At 41.4% G+C, this 26,249-nt stretch overlaps 1 protein-coding gene across 24 annotated transcripts in view; it reads left to right on the top strand.

Moving 5' to 3' along the window:
- Positions 1–26,249, top strand: part of LOC310681456 (uncharacterized protein) — a 370,382-nt gene that overhangs the window by 140,845 nt on the left and 203,288 nt on the right. For 20 of the 24 annotated variants that reach the window (XR_014513284.1, XR_014513285.1, XR_014513287.1 and 17 more), the window contains one exon: positions 8,531–8,642. The exons of the other annotated variants lie outside the window; for them this stretch is intronic. Coding sequence is in view for 2 of the 20 variants with exons in the window: in XM_083449236.1 (XP_083305362.1) it covers positions 8,531–8,642 (112 nt within the window). In the remaining 18 variants the exon portion in view is untranslated. The remainder of the gene's footprint in view (positions 1–8,530; positions 8,643–26,249) is intronic. 24 annotated transcript variants of the gene reach the window in all.

Here is a 26,249-nt window from a genome sequence, read left to right as displayed (position 1 = left end):
AGGCGGTATTCAAGTGAGTGTATTGATAAAAGAAATGTCTTGCTGCCATTTTACTTGCACCACAGGAAAGAGGGAAGGGAAGGAACGTTTATTTCGATTCGGGGTTAGTTGAGGTTATCTATTTTTTGCCTCAAGCTATGAACTGTTGGCAGTTACAGGTTACTAATCTCTCCAAATCCTACAAAATCAGCACATGTGTGAGCTCTTGGAGTATATGAGCAATCCTGCAGAATGCAGCTAGCAATTGGCAAGTACAGTAATTCCGCCGAGCCTGTAAAAAGCCGGAGGAACACCTCAGCAATGTTACGTGTTCCCCTTAATCAGTACTTCCCTCTAGAGACTGAAACGGGTGACTTGGAGGGGGTGTTGCCCGGATATTACTTTTCCTCCCCACCCCCCTTCTGTAAAGACTGAGATTGAGAGCGGAGGGAGGAGAGAAGAACCTAAAGCCATGCACAAGTTTCTAAATCATTCGGAGGCTTGCCTTAGGTAATTGATTTCGTGCTGGGGAAAGGAGGAATGCCAAGGAAGGCCGAAGCCAAGCTCTGAACCCAGAGAAGATGCCACATCAATGCAGTTCGTCAGGCTGGCATTCTGGCTTTTATAATTTATCCTGGTGCCTTGTGTCTGTGTGTTTTCACCACTGTATTTAAAGAAAACACACCTAACAACTGGATGCCCGTAGAAGGCAAACCACTTTTGGCACTTCTTGTTTTCTTTCTCCCCCTGTGGAATTTTTGGCGAATGTCTGCTCGATAGCTGTGTTTGCTGACTCCACCAGTCCTCTTGGCACGGCTGCTTGGTCTCCACCTACTCAGTGACCTCAAAGAGGACTTGTGAGGACAGACCCTGCTAGAAAACAGACTCTCCATATCTACATTTTTTTTAAAAAAAGGCTTAGCTCTCTGTCCGTAATGGTCTTTGGAGCAGAATTGCCAGAGTTTGAGGGATAATTCTGCAGCAGCTTAGGAATGAGGTTTCATCATGCTTTCCTATGAAACAGCCTACTTCAGCAGACGATTTACCAGAGTTTGCTGAAATACTTTCATTCCATTGAGGTGAGCAGAAAAACCTCCACACATGCAGACTCACACACCACACGTACTTTCTCTTTATTTTTCCCACCCACTCTTATCTATTCCCCACCTTAGTGGATCTATGTAGGATTGTAGATCAGTGGTAGTGTGTCTGATTTGCATGCAGAAGGTTCCAGATTCAGTTTCTTTCTCTGGAGAGCTGCTGTCAGTCAGTGTAACAATAGTGTAAAGATAATGCACTAGATGGACCAGAGGTGTGCCTAAGATTGAGACAGCTTCCTCATGCAGAAAGTGGAATGCATAAACTAGCATTCAGTATGATTAGTCCCCCTCCCTTCCACACCAATACACAACTAGGATACATGTTGCTACCTCCTCTACCTGATTTCCTCTGCGGGCATAAAGGGAGCCATCTTTTAAAATACAGATGATTGCAAAGAGATTTTTTCGCCCTTGCGCAAATAACTCTTATTCTGTTTTGCATCAAAACATCTTTTCTTGTCTTTTTATGGATAATGATAATGAGCAATGAGAGAACAGCTTCATAGATGATAAAGGACATTACAGAAGCCATGCTGCGAGTTAACTGTAAACTAAATTGTGTTCAAATCATCAGCCTAAGGGAATGGTCCCCTGCTGTGCTTTCTCCTTTCTCTGATTTCCAATAAGATTTAAAAGTTTTGTCGCTGCCAATAAAATGTACGGCATTGGAAGAAAAACACTGAAATTGTTCCACTAATTGTGAAGAGGCAGTGCTTAAAATGCTAAAATAGCTGAGCCGCTTTTCGGGTGCCTTAACGGGTGTCTACACGTTTTGGTTTGTTTTTCATGTGCCACTGACCCTCTGTCCTCACCTGAGTTTTCTCCATGTCCTGGACTGGGAGTGAGGGGTTTGTCATGCTGGGCTTTATCCGAAAGTCAGAAGCACTGTGAGTCTCTTGTTTCTTCTGGACAGTCTTTCCTCACAAATCCTTTGGCTTTTGATGTGCAGAGGGCTTGTGGGGAGTATAGTATTACAATATAATAAAAACTTGTATAGAACAGCTGCATATGTAAAAACAATTAAAAAAATGGCATGTATAGAAAGAATTAAAAATTGCACATGCAGAGTGATTAAGATTAAAAATAGCAATTGCACAGTTTAAGCTCAATGTAAAGTGCTGGTTTTGACCCATATATGGCTCAGGACCCCAATAGCTGAAGGGCCACCTGTCCCCACATGAACTGACCCACACCCTGCATTTGGCATCCAACACCCTTTCTGTGTACCCCCTCCGAAGAAAATGCAGAGGAAGGTGACATAAGAACAGGCCTTTTCAGTGGTGGCTCCCCACTTGTTATGACGATGATGATTTATTAAATTAATATACTGCCTTTCATCCAAAGATCACAGGACAGTTTGCAGGATAAAGTTGCTGGACTCTATCTCCCAGAAGCCCCAGCCAGGATGGCCAGCGGTCAAAGATGATGGGAGTTGATTCCAGTAACACCTGGAGTGCTCTCCCCTGGGAGATACGCCTGATACCACCACTATCTACTTTTAAGTGCCAGACAAAAACATTTCTCTTTACCCTGGTTCTCTCCCCTCCCCTCCTTAATTTGGAGGCTTTTCAATGTGTCTTGCATTTATACGTGTTTAGGTTTTTATTCGGCTTTGGTTTTAATCATTGTTCTATTTTGTAAATCACTTTGGGTTGATTTGCAAAAGATAAGCAACTAATAAGTACAATAAACAACAACAACAACAGCAACGGTAATGCATGAAATAAATTCAAATGCAATTCAAATGCCTTTATGCCCAAGTGACTTCCATACAACTTAAAAAAAAAATTATGTATAGTAAAACAAAGATCCCATGGTTGGTGGCAAGGAAGGTGAAAAACATGAATTCCATATAATTAACTGCAGACTGTCTTTGCTGCTGGTACCTATGCAGTTGGACACCAGAAGAAGAGCAGTCTGTTTTGTGTATCCTTTGAGATACAGCAGTTGAAGGAAATGGAACAAATCCCTTGAGAGTGAAGGTTTCGCAAAATATATGGCAGAAAAAGCATGCATGTGGAAAGCAGTGATAGAGGCACACATTCATGCAAATAAATGTGGTTGCACAGACACTGTACTATAGAGGATGCGTTGGTCTTCAATCCCAGCAGCTGCAGCCAGCATTTCCAGAGTCTGGGATGGTTTTAATCCAGCATAATCGGGAGGGACACATGTTTCCTATCTGTGCTCCAAAGAATGAGATTGCAAAAGGTTATGTTGAAACGTATATCACATCAGGAGTTCTGGCCATGCGCCTTCTATGGTGTTGCATGTAACCCTGGTACTGATGGGATCTGAGGGTTCAGAGGGACCTCATATTTTGCAGAACCAAATATCACATGGTGTGGAAGCTCTGTGATCAGATCTCCTGATTTTATTTTATCTTGTTTAACTTCAAAGCAGGAGTGGCTGTTCAGCATGGTAGCTTACATATGCTACTTTCTCTCTGTGTGTGTTATTTTAAATCAACACATTTTGTAGAATTCTGCAGATCCTATAACACACTGTCTTCCTATTTCTAAAAGTCTCCTTTAGTGCTGCTTTGGAAATATCCTGAAAATGTAATGTGTGCTCACCCAAGTAGGAAAATTCATATTTTTTTATTTTATTTAGCATTTGGCTGCCTCTACCTTCTGTGGAATCCCTTGGCGATTTTAAAGGGTCAGGATGTGTCCCCATTCTCATATCTCTCTTGTGGGGCTTTCTTTCCAGAACCCTTGTAATGCAGAGAAACCGGCAATTAGTGACCTTCTGCATCAGTAGTTCCTTCTTCTGGGCATTAGACTTGATGTTATGCATCTTGGCATGTGAAGATTTAGAGCATGGCCCCCTGACCCCATCACCAGAGCAGTGGCTCCAGCTGCCAAAGATGTAGGGGAAGAGTAATGGGAAAATGGCAACCTATGATCTTCTATATATGGATGAAAGCAAGCTTAGGTAGTTCTAGTTCTCTTATTTACTTAACTAACAAGAAGCATGTTGATGCAGACCAAAAGTACAGCAATGCCAGACTTGTTTAATATGCCAATATGTATGCAAGAGTGTTTTAAATAGGGAGAGGTATACCAAGAAAGGGGGGAATTCCATATGGTACATGTGTTATCTGTGCCCAATTATGCGGTCAACCCAATTATGCGGTCAACCAAACTCAGCCCAGATGCTGGTATGCATTTATCAGATGCTTTTCTTTTGCTGAAGTCCATGAATTCGTCTCCCACTCTCTGATGTGCGTGTGCGTGTGAGAGAGAATTTCACATGGGCAAAGTTAATACTTTTGGACTAAAGCTATAGATAGACAAAGTCTTTTTGGGCTTCAAAGTAATTGGAAATAGGAGTTGACATGTCAAAAAAGCACTCACTTCAATTAGCAACAGTGATGTTTCAACATTAACACTGAAAGACTCAGGAAGCAAGATAACTAGGTTTGACACACTAAGAAAGCATTGTAGGCAGCTGTGTGACAGTGTTGAGAATTTATTGCCCAGGATTAGTAGCTTAATTAAAAAAACAAAACTCAAGAGAACTTTTAGAAATAAATATCTTTGTGACTTTTAACACACCTGTTACTTAATTATACTTAGTAGATTATTCCACATTTCTACTACACTGGAAAAAATAATAATTTGGGTGGCTATTGAACTAATGTTTTTTTGTTGTATATAGATAATAGAATTTGGCAGATAAAGTATGTTCTTTAATTTTAGGGGGGCTGATAATATTTTAAACATGTATTTTGCAATCATAAGGCCTATAAACTTGCTTATTTTAAGCTAAAAGTGGAGGTGCTAAGAAGCGGAATTCTGTGGTCTTCAATATTGTCTAAGGCTTTTCTGTACTTCCTTAGAATACTGCTAATATCCAGTGATGTTGGATCAGAATAGTTGAATATGGGGTTTTCACCCCTGCCAACAGGCAGACTCTCCTGTTTTCCACCAACTGTAGCTCTTCAAAAGTAGCTCTGTGTAGAAGACAATGTTGCAGTTGTTTCCTTGGCATTGCAAAGCTGTGGGTGGTGATAGGCAGGCCTCTAATTCTTGGGGTGGTTAGAAAATAATTTCCTGTTCTCCAGGATTAGCTTTTGTTTATTGATGAACTGTAGTTGATAAAATGCACTCATGGAAGTAGCTGTCACTTGAGCTTTCCAAAGCAGTCCTAGATCCAGGGCAGAATTCTTCAACCTTGGGTCCCCAGAAGTTGTTGGACTACAACTCCTATCATCCCTGACTATTGGGCTAAGCTAGCTGGGGATGATGGGAGTTGCAGTCTTGAAGAAGACTATTCTAGGGGCACCCTAAAATCCATACATAATCCCTTAGGAGCAGGAATGCCCCCTTTAATCACATGCAAGCCAGCTGATGCCAGATCAAAAATATTCCTCTCATGTAATCAATTCCATCTTATCTGGATTCAGTTTTAGTTCATGATCCACTTGGTCATAGTCAGGACTGGCCCAAAATATTTTGTTGCCTGAGTTGCAGCAGTCTAGCCAAGACTAGCCAGTATATTTTTGTATCTGTAGTTAAAAAACCCACACGTGTTTCTCTTACCCCCAGCAACAGTGAATTAATTAGGTAACCATTTGCTGGCTTTTCAATATACCTCAAATCATTCTGCCTAATGGTCTTGGCCAGCCCTGGCCATAGTTTTCAAGACCCTGCTTCAGGACAGAGACTGCTGCTACCAGGTTGGGAATGAAAAGCAACGGTAAATGTCTCAGCGTATTGAAGACACCTCCCTCCAGTATCATTATGTCGGTGTTAAACTTCACCATTGGTTTAATGTGCACGATCTGCTATTAGCACAACAGGCCCACAAATCTTTTGATGTTTTTGTATTTGCATGCAATGAAATAAGTATAAATTTACAGAACTGCTTGTAACTGTTTCAGGTGCAACAGTGAGCATTGGCACAACACACCTACACAAATTGTTTTAACATGATTCGAGCATGGGGAATTGCTGAACTGTATATAACCTAGGCATTTACAAAACCACAAACTGCTTGACTGTTACAATAGTGACCTTGTCTTTAGCCTTCCACTCTTGCACTGCCTGTAGGATGGAAATTTCTCAACCACAGTGGGAACAAATTTAAGGTTGGGCTTCCATTGCTGTTGCTTAATTTAGGGTCTTGCTTCCACTTTGGATAAGTTGTCTAAATTGCTTACTTGTACATGTGTCCTCTTATTTTCCCAGCCCATGTTTCCTTTTCTAGCACTCTTAATACTGCAGCTAGTAATTCACCACTTCCCAACCTCTTAGCTTTGGACAGAAGCCACAGCATTGCATTATAGTCGGCCCAGGGGAAAGGTTCTGACCTTCAGATTTTATTCAGATTTCATTCTCCTCACTTAAACAAGCGAAGGCTATCTTTTAGAAGAAAGCAGCCTTTCCCCCTTGAATGCCCAAAAATATTTTATTTCAGGAAAATCTGTGCAAACTCCATAGATTTGCTATCTGTAGGTTATAAATGCTTTGTATGGGATGGCTAAGCAAAATCTTATGATCTCTGTAGAAATGTTTATCGACATCTAGGCAAAGGAGGCATATCTCAGTGGGAGAGCAACAGCTTTGCATGCAGAAGGCCCCAGGTTCAATCCTTAGCATCTTGAGCTAGGGCCAGGAGAGACCCTGGCCTGAAACCCTGGAGGACAACCTCAGTGCACTGTAGACAGTAGTGAGTGAGATGGACCAATGGTTTTTACTCTATATAAGGAAGTGGTCTCTTAGAAATGTTGTTTGCTTGGAAATTGTTGAAGTCAGTGGTGTTTTCTTCCCAGTTTAGCATTTAGCAAATGTAAGAATGTGAAAATATTTTTACATGCCCAGGAACTTCTCAGATGTTTATGACTTAGTATCAGATGCGTTTGATCTTCTTGCAGTCCATGGGACTCTCAAGAGTCTCCTCCAGCACCATAATTCAAAAGCATCAATTCTTCGGCAATCAGCCTTCTTTATGGTCCAGCTCTCACTTCCATACATTACTTCTGGGAAAACCATGGCTTTAACTATACGGACCATTGTTGGCAAGGTGACGTCTCTGCTTTTTAATATGCTGTCTAGGTTTGCCATCGCCTTTCTCCCAAGGAGCAGGCGTCTTTTAATTTCGTGACTGCTGTCACCATCTGCATTGCTCATGGAGCCCAAGAAAGTAAAATCTCTCACTGCCTCCAATTCTTCCCCTTCTATTTGCCAGGAGGTGATGGTGTTGGACTTTCAGAGGAAAAGAGGGGAACTTGCTCCGTTGTATATCGGGGGAGGAGGGTTGTATGGAGAGAGTATCTTCCTACACTTCCTGGGAGTTTACCTTAGTGAAGACCTCACTTGGAAAAACAATATAACTCAGGTGGTTAGGAAGACCCAACAGAGACTCCATTTCCTCAGGGTCTTGCGAAAGAACAATGTTAAACAACAGTTGATGACCTCCTTCTACCGGTCCACAATCGAAAGTGTCCTCTCATATTGTATCACAGTGTGGTACGTTGGCTTGACAGCCACGGACAGAAAGTCTTTACAGAGGGTGGTGAACACAGCACATGATATCATGGGCTGTCCCCTGAGCCCGCTAGATGACATCACAAGGGATCGATGCCTTAGGAGAGCGAGAAAAATTCTCAGGGACAATTCACACCCTGGCCAGCACCTCTTTAATATTCTACCCTTGGGCAGGAGATATAGAAGTATAATCAGTTGTACCAACAGGCTAAAAAACAGTTTTTACCCATGGGCTGTTAGGCTGCTGAAGGGAAAATAATATAGTGCAACTGACTTTCAGGGTTGGTGTGTTGTGCGACAAGAACACAGAGTGCAATGAGATTGAGTGTTTGGGGGGGGGGAGGCTCAGTTAATTTCATTGTGCACAGGTTGTACATTGACAATAAAGGTATTATTATTATTATTATTATTATTATTATTATTATTATTATTATTATATCATCTCTCTATTCTGTCCTTTATTCTTATGAATTCTTATGAGACCAGCGCTACCATTCTAGAGACCCAACCATTTTAATTAACAGGGCTGTCCTATGCATATTTACTTGGAAGGAGCCTTACATCCCTGTAGGTATCTTTTAGGACTACAGTACAGCTATTGTCTCATCTTAAAGTTTGCAAGAGATAAAAGGTAATTGTGTTATTCCTTCTAGTGGTTTCATAATTGATTGGAACACTCACATTTCTTTGCTCATGAGTGAATCTTCACCTGCTATAAAGCTCCTAGCTCATGGAGGAAAGGGTATTTCTCTACGTGCTTAATCACCAAACCTTTAAAATGTTTTTAAAAGGTTTATTATGTGCTGGTTTTAGAGTTCCTGTGAGAAAATATATAACTGCCATATATAGTACAGGCTCTACTTTTAATTGTCTTCTCCCTTTAAAAAACAGAACCAGACTTTCTTTTTGACATAAAATGACTCAAGACCTTTCTGTGGTGATTTCCCTCTCTTTCAGGTAGAACTCGTGTCAGTGCACTGAATGATGATTTATCTTTGAGAGAGTCAGTAATTAAAGGATTTACTTGTGGGACTGTGAGTTCCTTTTCGTTGCAGGACAGATATCTCAGGTAAGTGAGTTATGGGATTCTGTGTAATACCGCAAGCTTTCTTTTAGCAGACCTACAGTTAAAAACAGGGATATTACCTAGATGTTTTCAGATTGGAATAGAAACCCGCTGTGATACTGTAGGGACACCCTTTAATTAAAAGTCAAACTACCGACTTCTGTCTTCCTGTTTGGTATTCTTGAGGGTTTCCATAAGCAGAGTAAAGAGGTTACTATGAATCAGAGAATTACAGAATTGTAGAGTTGGGAGGGAGCCCTGAAGGTCCACACTCGAACCAACTTTCATATACTTTCTATCTAGTAACTGCCAATACTGGATTCCCCCCCCCCCCCAATGAGTTCTTGTGGACAGTTCTGTTTGACAACTAGCTCTTTCTTAAAGAAGCTTTACGTTAAGCCTTATATCAAGAGTAGAAAGTGTGGAGTCCAGTCTAATTTGCTCATTTGCCTAGATATTGTCCTCCTTTTAAAATGGGTCTATTGACATAGAAAGGCTCCTCTGTATTATTTATTTTCTTACACTTATATGCCAACTTTTTCTGTCTTGGAAAGGAAATCAGAAACAGTTTAACTTTTGAAAATGTTTTTTTTTAAAAAAATCTTCTTTGCAGAAAGGTTGTTTGTCCTTTCGAGGCACCACTGCAGAATCAAAACAGGCCTTCCCCTCCTCTTTTCGTGTAGCAAGACTTGCGTTTTTTCAGTCATCCAGACTATAATTCTCTAAGTCTAGCTGATCTGCATATGGCTTCTGTTATTGGCTGTGTTTAATTGCTGCATTTAGTGTTTAGTTCCCTATGTCCATTCCCCCCCCCATTCCCCCCCCCTTTAATGATGCTGATTCCCATGAGTCTGTGAAGATTCTGAACTGGCATCATATGCGGCAGTCTGATGAAGTGATAAGTATTTCACACTCTGGTTCTTCATCTTTTATGGTGTGCAAGTTAAAGATCCCTTTCATACTCAAGTAAATGAATAAAAAGAACCCCTTTTCACATCTGGAAGACCTTGTGTATCTTTGGCCAATGAGACTGTATGACATCATGTGATGTTATATCGGCTTAATGTCTAGCCAATATAGCAAAGCAGAATGTGTTAGAATCCCCATCCTATGGATTAATGTTATTATTCCCATCAGTACTGTCTGTAATAGGTTCCATATTCAGGATCAAGCTGTTGGGTTTTTCTGTTATTGTAGCCAATGCATGTATGTATGTGCATGTGAAGATAGATTTTTGGTATCTTGTGTTATAATACAAGACATGCAATAAGCAATGCATGTCTTAGAGACAAATTACAATTGGTGCTGAGGTTGTGGACACTGCAGAAATCAGCAATAGTGTGAGCATTCTGTTATTCTGTGATCTCACTGCCTCCTGCCACTCTGTGTGCATGATTGCTTATTTTTGCAGGATTGTTTGCAGGATTACTTTCCCAAGTAGGTCTTGCTCAATACTTTTCATTCTCCTTTGCAAAAATGGAGGAGGGCCAAGGGAGCTGATGGCAAGCATGCCTTCTTACCCTTTCTTGCATGGTTCTGAAGGAATGCAGCCACTTTTGCGGAACTGATTTTGCTACCCGCTCCATCAATGCTGCTGAAAGCTTTGCCAATAATTACTATTAACTGTTATGCTGTTTTTATACAAACAGAGAAAGTTAAGTTCTAGTCTAAAACCAATTAAGGGGTAGGGGTGGGGGAATCTTTCATTTAAAAGGTTTTGAGAATGCGTTTTGATTTGGTTTTCCTATTTTCTCCCCTCGCTACCAAGGCAGCTGGCTGTTGCACTTGTTTATTTATTTAATGGGAATCTCTGACGTCTTAATGAAAGACACACAACCTTTAAACCTCATGCTCCATCAAGTGCAGTGCCTAAAGCATGGGTAATTAACGTACACATGTAGCGACAGGAATACACATGTGATTTTTGTATTGGAAAACTAAGATACAGTACTTTAATTTTGGTAACCTGGCCAGCACTTGGCTCAGACTTAGATGTGCAGTCAGCATAATGTAGGTCATAAAGTCTGAGAGAGGGGTGTGATTCACTAGTAGAGCTCTATGAACAGCTCTACGAACCCTTTGAATTTATTTACACTAAAACAAGGATGGGGAACCTCTGGCCCTTCAGTTGTTGTTGGATCCCAAACTGGCATTCCCAGCTCAATGGCAAGGGATGATGGGAGTTAAGGCCCAATTGTCTTGGAAGGTCCATATTCGCCAAACCTGACACACCTATCCCTGCACTTTCAAGGTTTGTCTGGAGTGCACCATTAACATGGATGTGTGTCTTTATAAAAAGAGAAAGTTAGTATGTAATATGTTGCTTGCTATTGCATTTAAAGCCCATTTTTTTTATTAGGGAAGTTAAATTGCACTATTTAGGTTTAGAGTGCTAGAAATGTGTATTGGCAGAAATCATCCATTAATAAATTGGAGTATAAATTAGGCATAGCTGTGTCCTTGTCGCTTCTTGCCAATGCCCGCCATGCCATATGTTTTTTTTGTGTGTGGGAAATGGAGCTTAGTCTTCATATAGCTGCTTTTCCTTCTCTTAACCAACAGTTTGGGTCACATTTTCTGGCATCACTGAGACAGCATTAATGCAACTCCTATGAGATGTAACTATGTTAAAAAAAGTCTGACTGAAGAGAATATTGGGCAAGTAGACACCTCCCATGAATCTTGAAAGTCAAGCCCGTCTCCTTGGCATCAGGAGGGAAGCACAGTTGCCAGTGATATTTTTAGATACGGTTGCTATCCAGACATATAATACATGTAAATCTCTTAAATTCTGTTGGCTTTGGGTCCTAAAATCATCAAAACATTTACAGAACTTTGGGGTGGGGGGAAGCAGTAAGTATATAAGCATTGTAAAAAAACACACCCTTTGTTGCTCTATAATATTGGTAAGTATGTTGAAAATGATAAAGTGTAGAAAACGTCCTTCCTTTTTTATTGAAGTGATTTATTGCCCGAATAAAAGACTGCTGGAATATTGTTGCAGACTACATCGTTCTCAGTTTTCTATATATGTAAAAAAGAAAAAGAAAGGATGAATCCTGATTCCAGCCAAAGTGACTCAAATTACCTGCCCTTTTTTCTTTCGCACTCCCTTCTCCCAATGTGTTTCTTCTCTGATTTTGATGTTGTGTGGGAAAGTTGAAGGCAGGTCACAAGTTTTAGAGAGGAGACTTCAGAAAACTGTTTTAAAAACAACAGCACAGTCTTACTAAAATAGAAGAAGTTGAAAGTTTGAAAATGAGTAGTTTTGAAAACAGGTCACCACTTTCTTCCTTTCAAGTCACTAAATTCAGATGTTTGGATGTCCTGATTACTTCTAAATATAATACCCAGTTTCCAGCTACTGTTATGGCATGGCATGCTAAATTAGGATGGCTGAGGATGGCTTCCTGCTTGTAAAGCTGATCTTTGACATTCTACGCCAGATCGAGAGGTGATTTGGTTCCCTAATACATTTGGGAATTGCTAAAATGCTGTTGTAGAGGAACTGTCAGGAGGGCTTTGTGCCATTATTTTTAGATCTTTTTAAGGTTGTGTTTAGTCTCACTCGTGATCCTGTGAGACGTTAACTGTGGCGGTATAATTATTTTTAGAGAAAGCCTGGCCTGCATTTCCTAGCTACCACATAGAAGCTACTTTAAATCACTGTAGCTTATAGTTTTATTACATAGTTAGCTACAGGGGTAGAGCTGCTCACCACACGGAATAGGTGCAGTTTTTGCCATGTCACTACATACTTAACAGAGAAGTTTTTTGCAATCTTCTTGTGCAGTGCTGGTTTTCAGTAGAGTCTAGCCATGCGGTGAGGCAAGTGTTAGTTCTCTGACATTGTTTAAAAATATGGAGTAGTCAGGATAACACTCTTCATGGTAATGTAAAGGTAATGAAAGCACCATAAGAATCTTTATCACCAAAGCACCAAAATCTTTATTAGGGCATTCCACTCGCCCATCCCATCTTAAGTCTATGACCAGATGCAAACTTCATCACTTAAACACCAGCCCATCACAAATCCCCATTGCCTTGCTTGCTACTTAGCCTACTGAAGAATTTTGAAGATCTCAAAAGTTTGCATAGTATTTTGTGATATTTTGGTTGGTCTAATAAAAGTATCGCTCCAATAAGGATTTTAGAAAATCTCTTTGCAATGTGGATGGATGAGACACATGACCCAGTGCCTTATACTGCTGAATGTGTAAGGTTACTGGTAGCCGCCACAGGTAATAAATGGCCACATCTGTATCCATGGTCTTTTTTTGGGGGGGGGGGTTTCATATAGTAGTGTGGTGAAAAATGCTTGATTGATGTGATGAAAAAATTGCATGTTATGTGATACCTGCCACCATTTGGAACAATGTGAAGTGATCCGGCATGTGACTGCAGCAATGTCTAGACCAGCCCTGAGAGGCCTGGGATGAGCTTTGAAACATCTTGCACTTCTAAGAAGGTGATGTGTTGATGGTGGCATGCACATATTAAAGTCCTTTCCAGCTATTCTGCCTATGACCTTTGTTAAGTAGTTGATAATGGCATCACCTGGCTTGTGACCAGATCGCCTCCTTCCCTTTCCCCACAATGTAATATACTTTCTTTTACAAGGCTGTGGGTCGGGGAGATATTTTGGCTTGCTATGTTTGCCCTATGATGTATTTGATGAGTGAGACATTGTTCTGCTTTTTACATCCCTCAAAGGAAGTGTCTGTTGACACAGCCTCTGCTTCAGTCATCTTTTATTATACAACACTCTGGGAAGCCTTTAGGGCAATCCAATGGCCCTAAATGCAGCTTCTTTCACACAAGGAGAGAGACAAGCCTAACCAGACACCAGCAGTTCATATTTCTTTATTTACAGAGATCTGTGTAATGATAATGTCAGGCCTCATAGAAGACTAGGATTGCTGATGTGGAGTTGTCTACGAGGTGTGGGAGTTAGGCATCCCAGCTGTTGCTTTACCTGCCATATTAGAAGGAACACCTTCTCATTTTTAAGAATGAGCAGTGAAGCAGAACAGGCTAGTTTAGCATTTTAGGCATAACTGTTGAGGAACCTTTTGATAAACCTGAATAGGACTTTCTGGGCAACCTGGGTGAAGGTGTTACTGGTATAGAACTAGCATGTAGATTGAATGTGGGAAATGTACATCTTCAGGCAGCTTCAGGATACAACTGAAAAGAGATCCTAATTGTTGTTGTATTGTTAGACCACTTCTTGAAATAAAGCTATTGAAACAGTGCACACAGTAAAAACATAAACACTGAAAGGCAACTTTTAAGAACAATAAAATCCATTAAACAAACTCTAGGACATTAACACTGTCCATACAAATTCTAAAAAAACCAAGGAAATCATTTCATCAAATATGAAATGTATCTTCCGCAAATGACTGGAAAACACTTTAGAGAAATCCTTAGAAAAAAGAAAGAAAGAAAGAAAGAAAGAAAGAAATTTTTTGGTAGGCACCAAATCATCCCCACAGTAGACTCCTGTCTGGTTTCATCTGGTAATAGATACTACACATAGGATGCCGCTAACCCTGATACTGTGTAGAAAAACTGTAGAATCATGAGTTGGAAGCGATATTGGAAGTGATGGTCCAAGCTAGTACTCAGTGCAGGATCTGCAAAGCTGGCTACAACTATAGCATCTCTGACAAATGGCCACCCAGACTGTGTAAATAACTCTTGCAAAAGAGAGTTCACTACATCCTGAGGCAGTCTGCTCCACGGTCAAATAATATGTACCAGTGGGAACTGTATCCTACTGCTTAGCTGAAACCTGCTTCCTTGAAATTTCTACCTGTCGGTTCTCTTCCTGCCCACCCGAGAAACAGAAAAGAAGTCTGCTCCATCTTCTGAATCATATCTGAAGACTGCTATCATGTTTCCCCTTACTTGTTTTTAAAATATCTTATCTCTGAATTTAGCCACAACTTGTGGCTGGCAGATGGGTCAAACACAGGAGGAGGTGACAGCAGTAGCTCAATAGCTATTCAAGGCAAAACTTCTGGCATGACAACATTTCAAGCAGGGCTTGACAGAGTTTAGGAAAGGCGAGGCAAGACAGAGCTTCAGGCTAATAAAGATAAGGTGAGGCTTTGGGTGAGGTGAGCCAAACCGAAACAGAGCTTGAGGGGAGTTAAGGTGAGGTGTCAGATGAGGCCATGGAAGATGGTGCTTTAGGCAAGGCAAGATTCCAGGACTCTGCAGAGCAAGAGTGGGGAACCAGATGTTGTTAGGCTGAAACAACTATCAGCCCCAACCATCCTGGGCAGTAATGATGGGAGCTGCAGCCCAATAACACCCGGAGAGCCACAGGTTGCTCAGATGGAGGAGCCAAAGCCTGGGGCATCAGTTGTATGAGGCTTGCGAGGCCTCTATTGGTTCCCCAGACCACTTGATTTGGCTGGACCTGACAGTGCAGCTTTCAGCCATATAATTTGGGAGCCGTGGAGTGAGAAAAAACATACTACCAGCTCTTCCTGTCCCAGTGGCAGAGAAAGAGGGGCGGCGGTGGGAAACCTGGAACCTGCTGCCAGATTTTTCAGGTGGAATTCACTGATGCTTGTGTCTTGATGCTAGACCTTGGAAGATCCAGCCAGCTGGCTCTAATAGAACCACTGAATATTGAATGCATTCGAGGGAGAATCATAGAACAGTAGAATTGTAGAGTTGGAAGGGACCCCAAGGGCCATTTAGTCCAACTCAGATGTATATTTGTATGCTGTGAATATATCAAACCACCCAGCTCTGTTTGGGCAGAAGAGATGTTGTAATTGTCACTTTTTTCTTTCTAAGTGACTCTTGGTGTATACTTCAATTTAGCCACCCATTAACCTCTGTTCAGCCTGTCATAGTAGTTAGTAATAAGGAGAAAAAGACTGGCTGCTTCTCTGTCTGTTCTCTGTTATGTTTTGGCCAGATAGTTAAAATGCTTCTCTTCTGCTACAGTATTTTAACCTTGCTAGTTCTGGTTTTGTTTTAATTGTTTTACTCCAGCTTTTAATGCTGTGTGTTCGTAACAATACTGAGATTTTACAGTTCTAAACCACCCTGGGAGCCCCTGATACAGCTGAAAGGTGGCATAGAAAGCATTTGTATAAATAAAAATACATTTTAAAAGATGGATTCTGCTATCCAATCTTTTAGCCTTTAGGTAGAGCATGGATTCTGATCCATAAAGGTGATTGTGAATGCAAAACCATTTAGCTTGGATGTATCTTGAATTTGAAAGTCGTGGTTTGTGTCTAAGCTAGCCTTCATATTCCAATGCAAAGCTTTTATAGTTGGCTCACTCTTGCTATATCTTTAATTTAAGGCTAATTCCAGAAGCACTTCTATGTCATAAATGTAAAGGAAATACAGAAAATCTTAAGGTTCTCTCAGTCCTCCTGCTAATTAAGGGTCAAGGAGTAAGCTCTATTAGTTTTCATTATAATTGTAGTGCTATAAAGGTGAACAGAATTATATAGCTACATTACTTTACTTTGTTTAATGGGATCTACATCACCAAAAGAGTCTTGTATGTCTAGCAGGAGATCTGGACCTTGTGGCTCACTTAAAGTCCAGTGACACTTTAAAGACTTGGCTAGCTGTTATCTCTCCACCCCCACCTCCCTTTAAAATAAAGAGTGAAGCTGATTTTAAATCAAAGCCTCAGTCTTGCTTAAATGCATTTATAGTGGGTTGTAGCCAACTAAGTGTTACTCAGAGTAGACCCACTTAAATCAATGAACCCAAGTTGCTCATGTTCATTAATTTTAATGGGTCTCTTCTGAGTAGGATGAGCATTGGATATAACTCAGTGTTCAAAGATGGGATCTCTATGACCATTTGGTTAGTTCACAGAATTATATTTTACCAGCTAATTTCTAAAGGTGGGTAGGTCAAAATCAATGTAGCTTTGGAAGGTTCAGTCTGCCATCTTGATTCAAAATGGCGTCCAATTGTATCATATCATAGAGGAAAACATGGTCCTTGATCTCAGGAACTCTTATGCAAAATTAGGTTGCGATATATTAAGAGGTGTGCGTAGTGAACCAACTTTCCAAAATACATAATAGATATGTTAAAGTCAACCTGGGGTTACATTTATTTACTTTAGTTGAACTGTTGTTTCATAGTGGTATGACAAATGTAAAAACCATGCCTTGCCATATTCTGGTTCAACATTTTTTTCTGGGAAAATTGGAAGTGAGCACACAGAGAGAACCAATTGACATGCTCAAATACTCAGTGGAAGGAATAGTAATATCAGGGCTAGTTCAGCTATTACGGATGAGTGTACATACAGCCCACATATGAGTGCCACTGAAAAACAATTCCATCTGGTGGGCTTTGTGTGTAAACTGGAATGTTTGTAAACAATGAATGTAGCACATGGTTGGAGTGGTTCCGATTTGCTTCACATTATTTAGCTGTTGAAAACAATAGCCCAAAATTTCTGTCTTTGGAAAACTACTTAGGCTGCAGTTTCCGATCCTTACATAAAAGTGCCCTTGAAATAATCTGTTTAGAATTATAGTGTCAGGAATTAATAGAAGTGGACAGGGTTGGAAAACTGATCATCTGCAGTAAATCAGACATTGTTCTTTTCCAGAATCCCTAGTACCAGCTCCAACTACATTAGGTTCATTCACACTGACTCATCTTGCAGGCTTCCAGCACTGCATGTTTTGTAATAGGAGGAGACAGCTATAAACCTGGCTTTGCCAAAATGGCTACTTTCCCAACTCTGCAGATTTAGGTAGGCTTAAGACGTCTCTCCTTCCCCCAGCCCCCTAAAAAGGCTGCTCTCCCTAAATTGCAAGGAATTACTTCTTCAGAACCATAGGTGGCTCAGGGAATAAGAGATAACTTGGTTCTCAAATGTCCATCATCTATTGCTTTGCTTAGGCAGGTGCTAAATAAGCTAGTTGTTGTTTGTAAGTGATAACAGATAAAAGCAGCCAGAGCCTTAAAAATTGCTAACAACAGGCAACACATGTCTGGATTTAGACACGGATGTTAAAGGAGTAAAATCTGCTGTTTTGTGGATATGGGCAGATGATAAAACACCGTATTATTTCTTGGTGCAGTTACGATATGATTTCTGCTTTTTCTTACATTGGCCTTACCTCTGTTGTGCTGCTGTAGCTTTGGCATGCATGTGCTCTTGTGGAGAAGGCTACACAAGGACCTGACTGCAGTATCCTTGTGCTAGCATTGCCATAAACAACTATAAATTGTAAGTTTCTGGGAGGTGGAAACTTCAAGGGCAAGAGAAGCACAGAAAAGGGAAAGTGTGTACAATATCAAACGCTGTCAGTCTTTGCATAAACCTATCTTCTTGGTAATACCATGGATTTCATTTGTCAAGGAGTAGATCTTAAAGGCATGTGGGGCCCAAACTCTACCACTGAAAGCCCACATTTGTGCTTAATGCAATCTGTTGACTTTCTTCTCCTTTCCACCTTCTGTACTGATTTGTGGTGTTAACAGCAGGAGTAAGGCAAGAAGGGCGTGCAGGATGGAGTATCAATCAGGACAGACACCTTAGTTATACTCTGTGCTTTCTGTGCCTGAGTATTTTCAGTCTGTCTTACTGCCCTGTGGGCTTTATGTCTCCATAAGTAAACATTCATGTTCTTCTCTGGGTCTTCTGTGGGTAAGAGAAGGTGAATTGCCAGTGATGGGAACTGCCACATATAGTTAATACTTTGTTTGTGTGTGACAGTATTGTTGGCAGAATTAAAGCAAACTAAGTAAGCCTCAGACACATTCTTTGAACCAAGGCTTCATCTGGCTCAACTGTGAGCTAGTTTGCAGTATGTGTTCCCTGCACATTTTTGTTAAAGGTTAACAAAACTGTTTAGACAACTTTAATGGCTGTGCATCAATCTGCTGCATCAAGTTGATTAATGGAGCTCATTTCTGTAGTGAATTCTTTAATTGCTCCTTATTTACCGCAGGGAGGGGGCGTGGTGTACTTTTGATTAAGGCAGCTGTCTGGAGTGTTCATTCACCTTGTAAATTCAATTCGTGTCAGGGTTCATTTCTGAAATACATTTCTACCTGCTCTTCTGAACCTTCTCCAAAATGAGGCATCATCCTGGAAGCATGTTATTATAATTTGCGTGAGATGTATGTGCTTTAGTGATTGCAGCATCTTAACAGAAATCGATCTGAATGCCTTTTAAAAGGATGCTTGCCAGATTGTGAATTTGTCTTTCAACATCATTTGTTATTCCTTTTTAGGAGAAGTAACTTTAAATACACGGTCATTAGCAGTCAACTCTCCCACATTTCTTGTCATTTCCCCTGCTGTCTTCAGGGGCTTCAGCAGAGCTCCGTTACCTGTAAGCTGCTACCTCTGTCTTGAAGAGAAACTGAAAGCAACACAGAATCATAGTTCATCCTCTGCAGCAGGGGATGATAAAGGGATTGTTGCCTGTGATGTCTTTACATATCCTTTAGTCACACACAAAAAACTATTTTATAGTGTTTCCAGAACCTGTTTAGATAGTGGAATAGGTAAAAAAAAGCAGATGCATATGCGTATGTATGTATGTATGTATGTGTATATGTATGTATGTATGTACTAAGGAAAATGATGCCTCTTATCATATCAAAAATTGTTTGCAGCTAACAAGGATGAAGCCATTCTGAATGTGGCCTTGCTAGTGCAAATAATGCATGGTTGTTTTGGGGCATTGAGACCAGACTAAGTTTGTATGCCATTATATATAGGTGTGTGTGCATGTGTACACATTGAGCTTTTTGTCACTAGGTCACACCACAGCTATATATATCCATGTTCAGCTATATATATCCATGTTCAGCTAGGAAGCTTATGTATGTGTTTACTCTTTTGCAGCGTCTGGATATAAACAGGCAAATTGTGAGAGCTGAATTTTAGGATTAATCACTGCACATCAAACATTCTGATAGGTGTTTAGAAGAAGAGCGAATCTGTTTCCTGTTGGATACAAAAGCAAGGGGGAAATGATGGCTTTGAAAATCGGCCAGAGAAGCTGAGATCTTAAATTAAAAAGAATTAAGGCATTTGATGGCAGGATTTTTTTAAAAAAACCGGTCGCCGGCATTGTTAAATACTCATTGTGAAACAGTAATCCGGTAGCTGAAGGGCAAGGTTTGAAGGCCTGCAAAAATGATGGAAAACTATTTGAATGCAACTAAAAAAGTAAGTGTAGAAAAGGAAAAAAACAAACAAACAAAAACATGCAGCTCCAAAACTGCACCTTAAAACCAATGCAGTAGAAATATATAAAATGTAACCTAAAGTTCTTGGCCAATAAAGTGAGATGAGCGCCGCAACCCCAGAGTCATTCGCGACTGGACTGAACTGTCAGGGGTCCTTTACCTTTTTAACCTAAAGTTACTGGCCACCAAAAAACAATGGAGGTGTTGGAGAATGGAGATGGAATAAAAGCCTCCCTATTGTAGATAAATAATGAGAAGTTTGTCAAAACCATTTGGTGAGATGTGTTTCTTTCAAAATGGAAGATGGAATGAGAACATTTGAGTTGTGTATGGAAGTAGCATTGGTCTTTGAGCCATAGAGTGAACTGTTAGCTTATACCTGTCTGACCCACTTATCTTTGTGTCTCTAAGAGAGTCACATTTGCTTATGCCCAACCTTCTGGGAGCAAGAAGTGGGCAAGGCTAGAAGAGAGGTGAGTAGAGCCTAATTGAACTGGACCAGAATTGGAGGATATGCACATGCCCCCTTCCAAATGCACACATACAGGGCACACACAGGGACACACATGACTCACTGTAGATGCATCACACACACACACAGTATTCTCATCTTGCCCCCCACTGAGCTCTGCAGTTAGGCTTGTGGGAGGAGCCTCCTTTCAGCTCTGATAGAAAGGTTTTTTCCTCATTGCTGCAAGCTGAATGGAGAGGCCAGTGGGCCACCAGTTTCCTACCCCTGCTTCTGTGTGCAAGTGGAGTGGAGTGACACACACATACACAGATGCAGTCTACTTGTTCCATGGCTGAATTTTTTCACAGGGTGGAAGCTGCGGCAGTTCTGCACTATCTTGCCGAGTAGTAAGCTATTAGTAATTTAAACTCCAGAATAGGAAGACAACTACTGTGTGAAGAAGGGGGTAATGGTTGTGTTCTGAGCTGTTTTGCATTGTAAAGGGTCACAGCACAGGAAAGGCTCTTGCTGCTGTTGATTATTAATAATATTTTTATAAAATTTATTACCTGTCGTTCACCATAAGGTCCCAGGGCAGGTAATTAATAATAATAATAATAATAATAATAATAATAATAACAACAATAACAATAACAATAATAACAACAATTCATTATTTGTACCCCGCCCATCTGGCTGGGTTTCCCCAGCCACTCTGGGCGGCTTCCAACAAAGATTAAAAATACATTACATTACAAACTATGTAAAAATTATAGTGTTAAAATTGGTCCAAACATTCAGAATAGAATGGATCTTAAAAACATCTCGGTTGTCCAAGGCCAAGGTCAAATGGTACATCTTCAGCATATGTAATAAACAGCTGCGGACTGGTTCCTTCCAGGTGGCGCAGCCTGTGTGGAACAGGCAACCACCCCATCTCTCAGAACTGAGAGCTCAGAATGCAGAACACCTGTTTTTATCATGATTCAGCTGTGATTTATTGGTCCATTGCCACTTCCAAACACCAGTCTAGATCCTGTTAAACCGTTTTGGCCAAGTGATGCCCATTTAATTTATTGGCCCACATGTAGCCTTGAGGATTGTGTGGTGCTTTGAAAGGGGCTTCTGAAGATACCTCCATGGTGGGTGGGTGGGTGGGTGGTTACCTGACATCTTTGTGATGTCAGGTAAACGACAGTGGGCCATCTCCAGTTCCCCACCCCTGTTTTGTAGTTTACTCACTAGGTGGCAGTAGACCTAGATCTTTCTGGGTGGAGTCATAGAACCATAGAATTGTAGAGTTGGGAGGGACCCCCAGCCCACCCCCCTACAATGCAGGAATCTCTTGCCCAATGTAGGGCTCATACCCACGACCCTGAGTTTTAAGAGTCTCGTGTTGAATTGACCTAGCTATCCCTGGAGTACTTTGGAAAATCATAAAGTTCTGTAAGACTGGCCTGGCCTCTTAACCTTCTTTGAAAGTGTTTTGGAGCTTATTATTGTTGTTATCATTTCCACCCCTGCTTCGCCGACACCTGCTGCAGCCAACAGAAAAAAAAGAGCATTCAGACTTCTGTTCAAAGTTCAGTGTGTCTGAGAAAAGCAGCAGACACATGCAGACTTCAGAAGCAGCTCTACCTTAATTATTTGTCCTGATTGTAGCTGCAGATTGCCCCCATAAATGCTAATGATCCTGGATTCCTGCAGTCCTGTTAGCTTCCTTTTCCTCTTACTTTCTCCACTGAAAGTCTTGAAACCCAAGGGCTGGTTTCAACAAAGGGCACAGGAGGGTGGGAGGGAGATGAAGGGAAAGGCAGGCAGATAACAGCCACATGTAATCAGCATTTTATTGCCATCCTCAGGAAGTGGGAATAGTTGAGAAAGAAGAAAAAGAAAGTAGATTGGAGCAAGGAAAGTTAATTACGGCGAGGTATTTGACAGGAAATTACAAAATACAGGCAGACAGAAGAAACACACTTTTAAAGCAGGCTAGGAAGTCTCCAGTTACTCCATGCTGTGTATTAAAAAAAAAACAAAAAACTCAAAAGCAAGTGCTGAAAATAGTAGTTTAAACAAAAGCTACCTTATCTGATAAAGACATTTTGAGCACAAAGGGAAATTTATATATTAGCCAGCAGTCTTCAAATAAACTGATGGTTTTGATAATAGCATGGATTTAATTGTGGGGGTAGTGGGTGGGAAAGAATGAATTTTCATTTGAATGACCTGCAGATGCAGCAAGGCCTTGCATAAACCGTCTGGGTTTATCTTGCACATACAAACATACGCACACTCTTCTATTCTTGTAAACATTGTTTATCGCTGGTTTGCAGAAATTGTAAAGGTAGACTTATGGATGTAGGCTGAAGCCGATAAATATGTGCATATTTTAAATGCTGCTCCTCAGAGCTAATATGATTCATTTCATCTGCTAGGGTATGTAGATGGAGTCACAGTTTATCCATGTTGGGGAATGAACGGCAAAGCAACATTTTAAGGGAGGGTTCAGAATTCCCATGGCTTGACAGGGTTCCGGAAGATTTATCATGCTATTATCATTTCATTGTTGGCTTAAGAGTGCCCTGTTCTTTACCATTCACCAGGCCTGTCTTGTTATCCTTCTGTAAAGCAGGGAAACTCCCTTTTCCATGTTACCCATTTATGCAGGAAAGAGCTTGTGGACTTTGCTCCCTCCTGCCTTGTTCCTCTGAATTGCCATTCCAGTTTTGAAGCTGGAAAGAAACCACCACTAAGAGACTAACACCTAATACAATTTCTCTCTCTCAGACTTAATGAAAACTGCATTCTATGTACTGGTAGCTATGGTGAAATAAGGAACCTGTGTTTAAACTCCATTCTTGGGTCCTGCCTGTATTCTATGCATCTTCCTTTGCAGACAACCTGAAGTAGTGGCACAATCACCAAAAAAAGGTGCCTTTGCCCAATCCTACTAACAATCTGCTTGTTGGCGTGCTTTTTGTCTTACTTTTGCCAGCACAAATTCATATTGCCCCAACATGAGAATAGTGCCTTCACTTGCAAACAGTTAACATACTCTGAGCAGTAGAGAAGTGCTCATTGAGGCTGTGGGGATAGGAAGAGTCCTCTCGGATCATTATAGTACAGAAGGGAGGCCTAGTTTTGACAGGTCACCTTTCCATATCGGACTCACCCCTAATTGGATCATTTGTCTTTGGCCATCCTTCTTCCCCATATAAAAAGCTACTTTCTTTTAGGGTTGCGATGATATAGGTTATTTTAGTCTATTAATTATATGAGTATTAGTTCATCAGTCAATTGATTTATTAAATCTGCAAGAGTGTTCATATGGAGAAAATAATCATGCCATGCCGACTTACATTTTAGCCAACGGTCACGTTTTGCACCAAGGGCATTCCTCTGCCCTCCCCCTGCCACTTGGGAGAGAATGCCGCTCCTAAAGATGATGCCTGCCATCTTCAATTTGTAGAAGTATTTGTATCAAAATACATTGTTAAGAAACGACTGCATGATTTAGGTCAGCCTTTTGCTTTGCCAAAATGTTTAATTCAATGAATCTAACATTAATTACCTCTTGATGAACCCTACTTAACTTTAAATAGATGTAGCTGGCTCTGTTTCAGTGATCTTCACAGTCTCCTTCTGAAGCCTGTGCTGAAAAACATAAGCTTACAGAAGCATGCCTTAAGACCACCTGGCACAGGAGATAGAGGGCATCATAGCTCAATGGCAGAGGGCGTGCTTTGCATGCAGAATGTCCTAGATCCAATCGCAGACACTTCCAGTTGGAAGTCGATGGGGAAAACTCTATGTGCCCAAAATAGTAGAGAAGCTGTTACCTGTCAGAGCAGAGAAATAGGTTGTCGGGTAAAAGGCTGTTTTCCATGCATCAAAGTGTACACTAGAGCTGCATTCCCTGATGTCCTCCAGGTGTTTCAGACTACAACTCCCATCATCCCCAGCAAGCATGGTCAACAGTGAGAGATGATGGGAGTTGTAGTCCAAAACATCTGGAGGGTGCTGGGTTGGAATGGATGCACTAGAGCATAGGAGTCTCTTACATTTTGGACTTGATCTGTGGCACACTTGACAAAAAGGTTGGTCACCACTGCTATAGGCCACAATACATATGGCACTGCTGTCATAGTGTATTTCTACAAGAATCTTGACACCACTAGTTTAAAAAGGTAAAGGTACCCCTGCCCGTACGGGCCAGTCTTGACAGACTCTAGGGTTGTGCGCCCATCTCACTCAAGAGGCCGGGGGCCAGCGCTGTCCGAAGACACTTCCGGGTCACGTGGCCAGCGTGACATCGCTGCTCTGGCGAGCCAGAGCCGCACACGGAAACGCCGTTTACCTTCCCGCTAGTAAGCGGTCCCTATTTATCTACTTGCACCCAGGAGTGCTTTCGAACTGCTAGGTTGGCAGGCGCTGGGACCGAGCAACGGGAGCACACCCCGCTGCGGGGATTCGAACCGCCGACCTTTCGATCGGCAAGCCCTAGGTGCTGAGGCTTTTACCCACAGCGCCACTAGTTTAGCCTTTAAAAAAAGAGAGAATAAATTGAGGCTAGGCAAGCAGGCAACCATTACTTGTAACAGTGTGACTTCATAGGTCAGGCTTCTCTTCCTTCCTCACTGTCTCCAAAACCTGCCTGTCTTACTGTAGTGCATGTTACGTTATACCCGATGACAATTTTATAGCACAGGCGGAAGAGATATAAAACCAGAGGGCGGGGAGTGGGGGACAGAGGCCAGTGGAAAGAGTTCTGCTGGCACAGCAGAAATGGCTTTGTCTAATGTGACATACTTCCCTTGCTCTGAGTGGGATTTAGAGGCACGAGGGATTTTGAAATGAATGCTACCAAAGTTAATATTATAAATGCCCCAGTCATAGTTATGAATCAGCAATGCATCATTGTGCTGCCTTGCTCTTCTTGGAAATGTCATGTGGTTCTCTTCTTTCTCTCTCTCTCCCCCCCCCCCTTCCCTGGATTACTAACCTGACTAGCGATTTAGTTGACCAAGTACTGTTTCTGCTCCTGCGTACTCAGGTTTCCAAGCCCTTTTTATTCGGGCGAGAACAGGAGTTTAATAAAGCAGCAGCATGGCTGCAGACAGGGCAAAACCCTAAGATTGGCCAGGTCTGACACAAATACTTCTGTTTTTTTAAAGGTTTTTTTGCCATCAAAGTAGTTCAAACTTCAACTCCTATCATTTCCAACTTTCAGAGGAACCCTCAGGGACCCCTGACTGCTAAGCACACCTTTCAGACTTGGTATTGGTAAAGCTGACAAAAGATCTAGCTTGATGATGATAAAAAGGTAAAGGGACCCCTGACCATTAGGTCCAGTCGTGGCAGACTCTGGGGTTGCGGCGCTCATCTCGCTTTATTGGCCGAGGGAGCCGGCGTACAGCTTCCGGGTCATGTGGCCAGCATGACTAAGCCGCTTCTGGCGAACCAGAGCAGCACACGGAAACGCCGTTTACCTTTCTGCCGGAGTGGTACCTATTGATCTACTTGCACTTTGACATGCATTCAAACTGCTAGGTTGGCAGGAGCAGGGACTGAGCAACGGGAGCTCACCCCATTGGGGGTTTCGAACCACCGACCTTCTGATTGGCAAGTCCTAGGCTCTGTGGTTTAAATCAGTTATTTTATTGGTTGTGGTGTTGTTAATGCCAAGGTTGCACGTTTGATCCCCGTATGGGACAGCTGCACTGCAGGGGGTTGGAACAGACGTGCCTCAGGGTCCCTTCCAACCAGTGCCAGATTTACATATAAGCTAACAAGCTATAGCTTAGGGCCCCACTCTCTTGCCCCCCCCCCAAATTAATGAAAAATAAATTTAAGTTAGAGCTTAATTATTTCACTATTAATATACTTCTTCTTAATTGTATTTCACTATTAATATACTTCTTCTTAATAGTATTTCAGTT

The sequence above is a fragment of the Podarcis tiliguerta genome, assembly GCF_965153285.1.
Source record: "Podarcis tiliguerta genome assembly, chromosome: 7".
NCBI lineage: Eukaryota > Metazoa > Chordata > Lepidosauria > Squamata > Lacertidae > Podarcis > Podarcis tiliguerta.
Note: the sequence above shows the minus strand (reverse complement) of the source record. Positions and strands in the feature narration are given on the sequence as shown.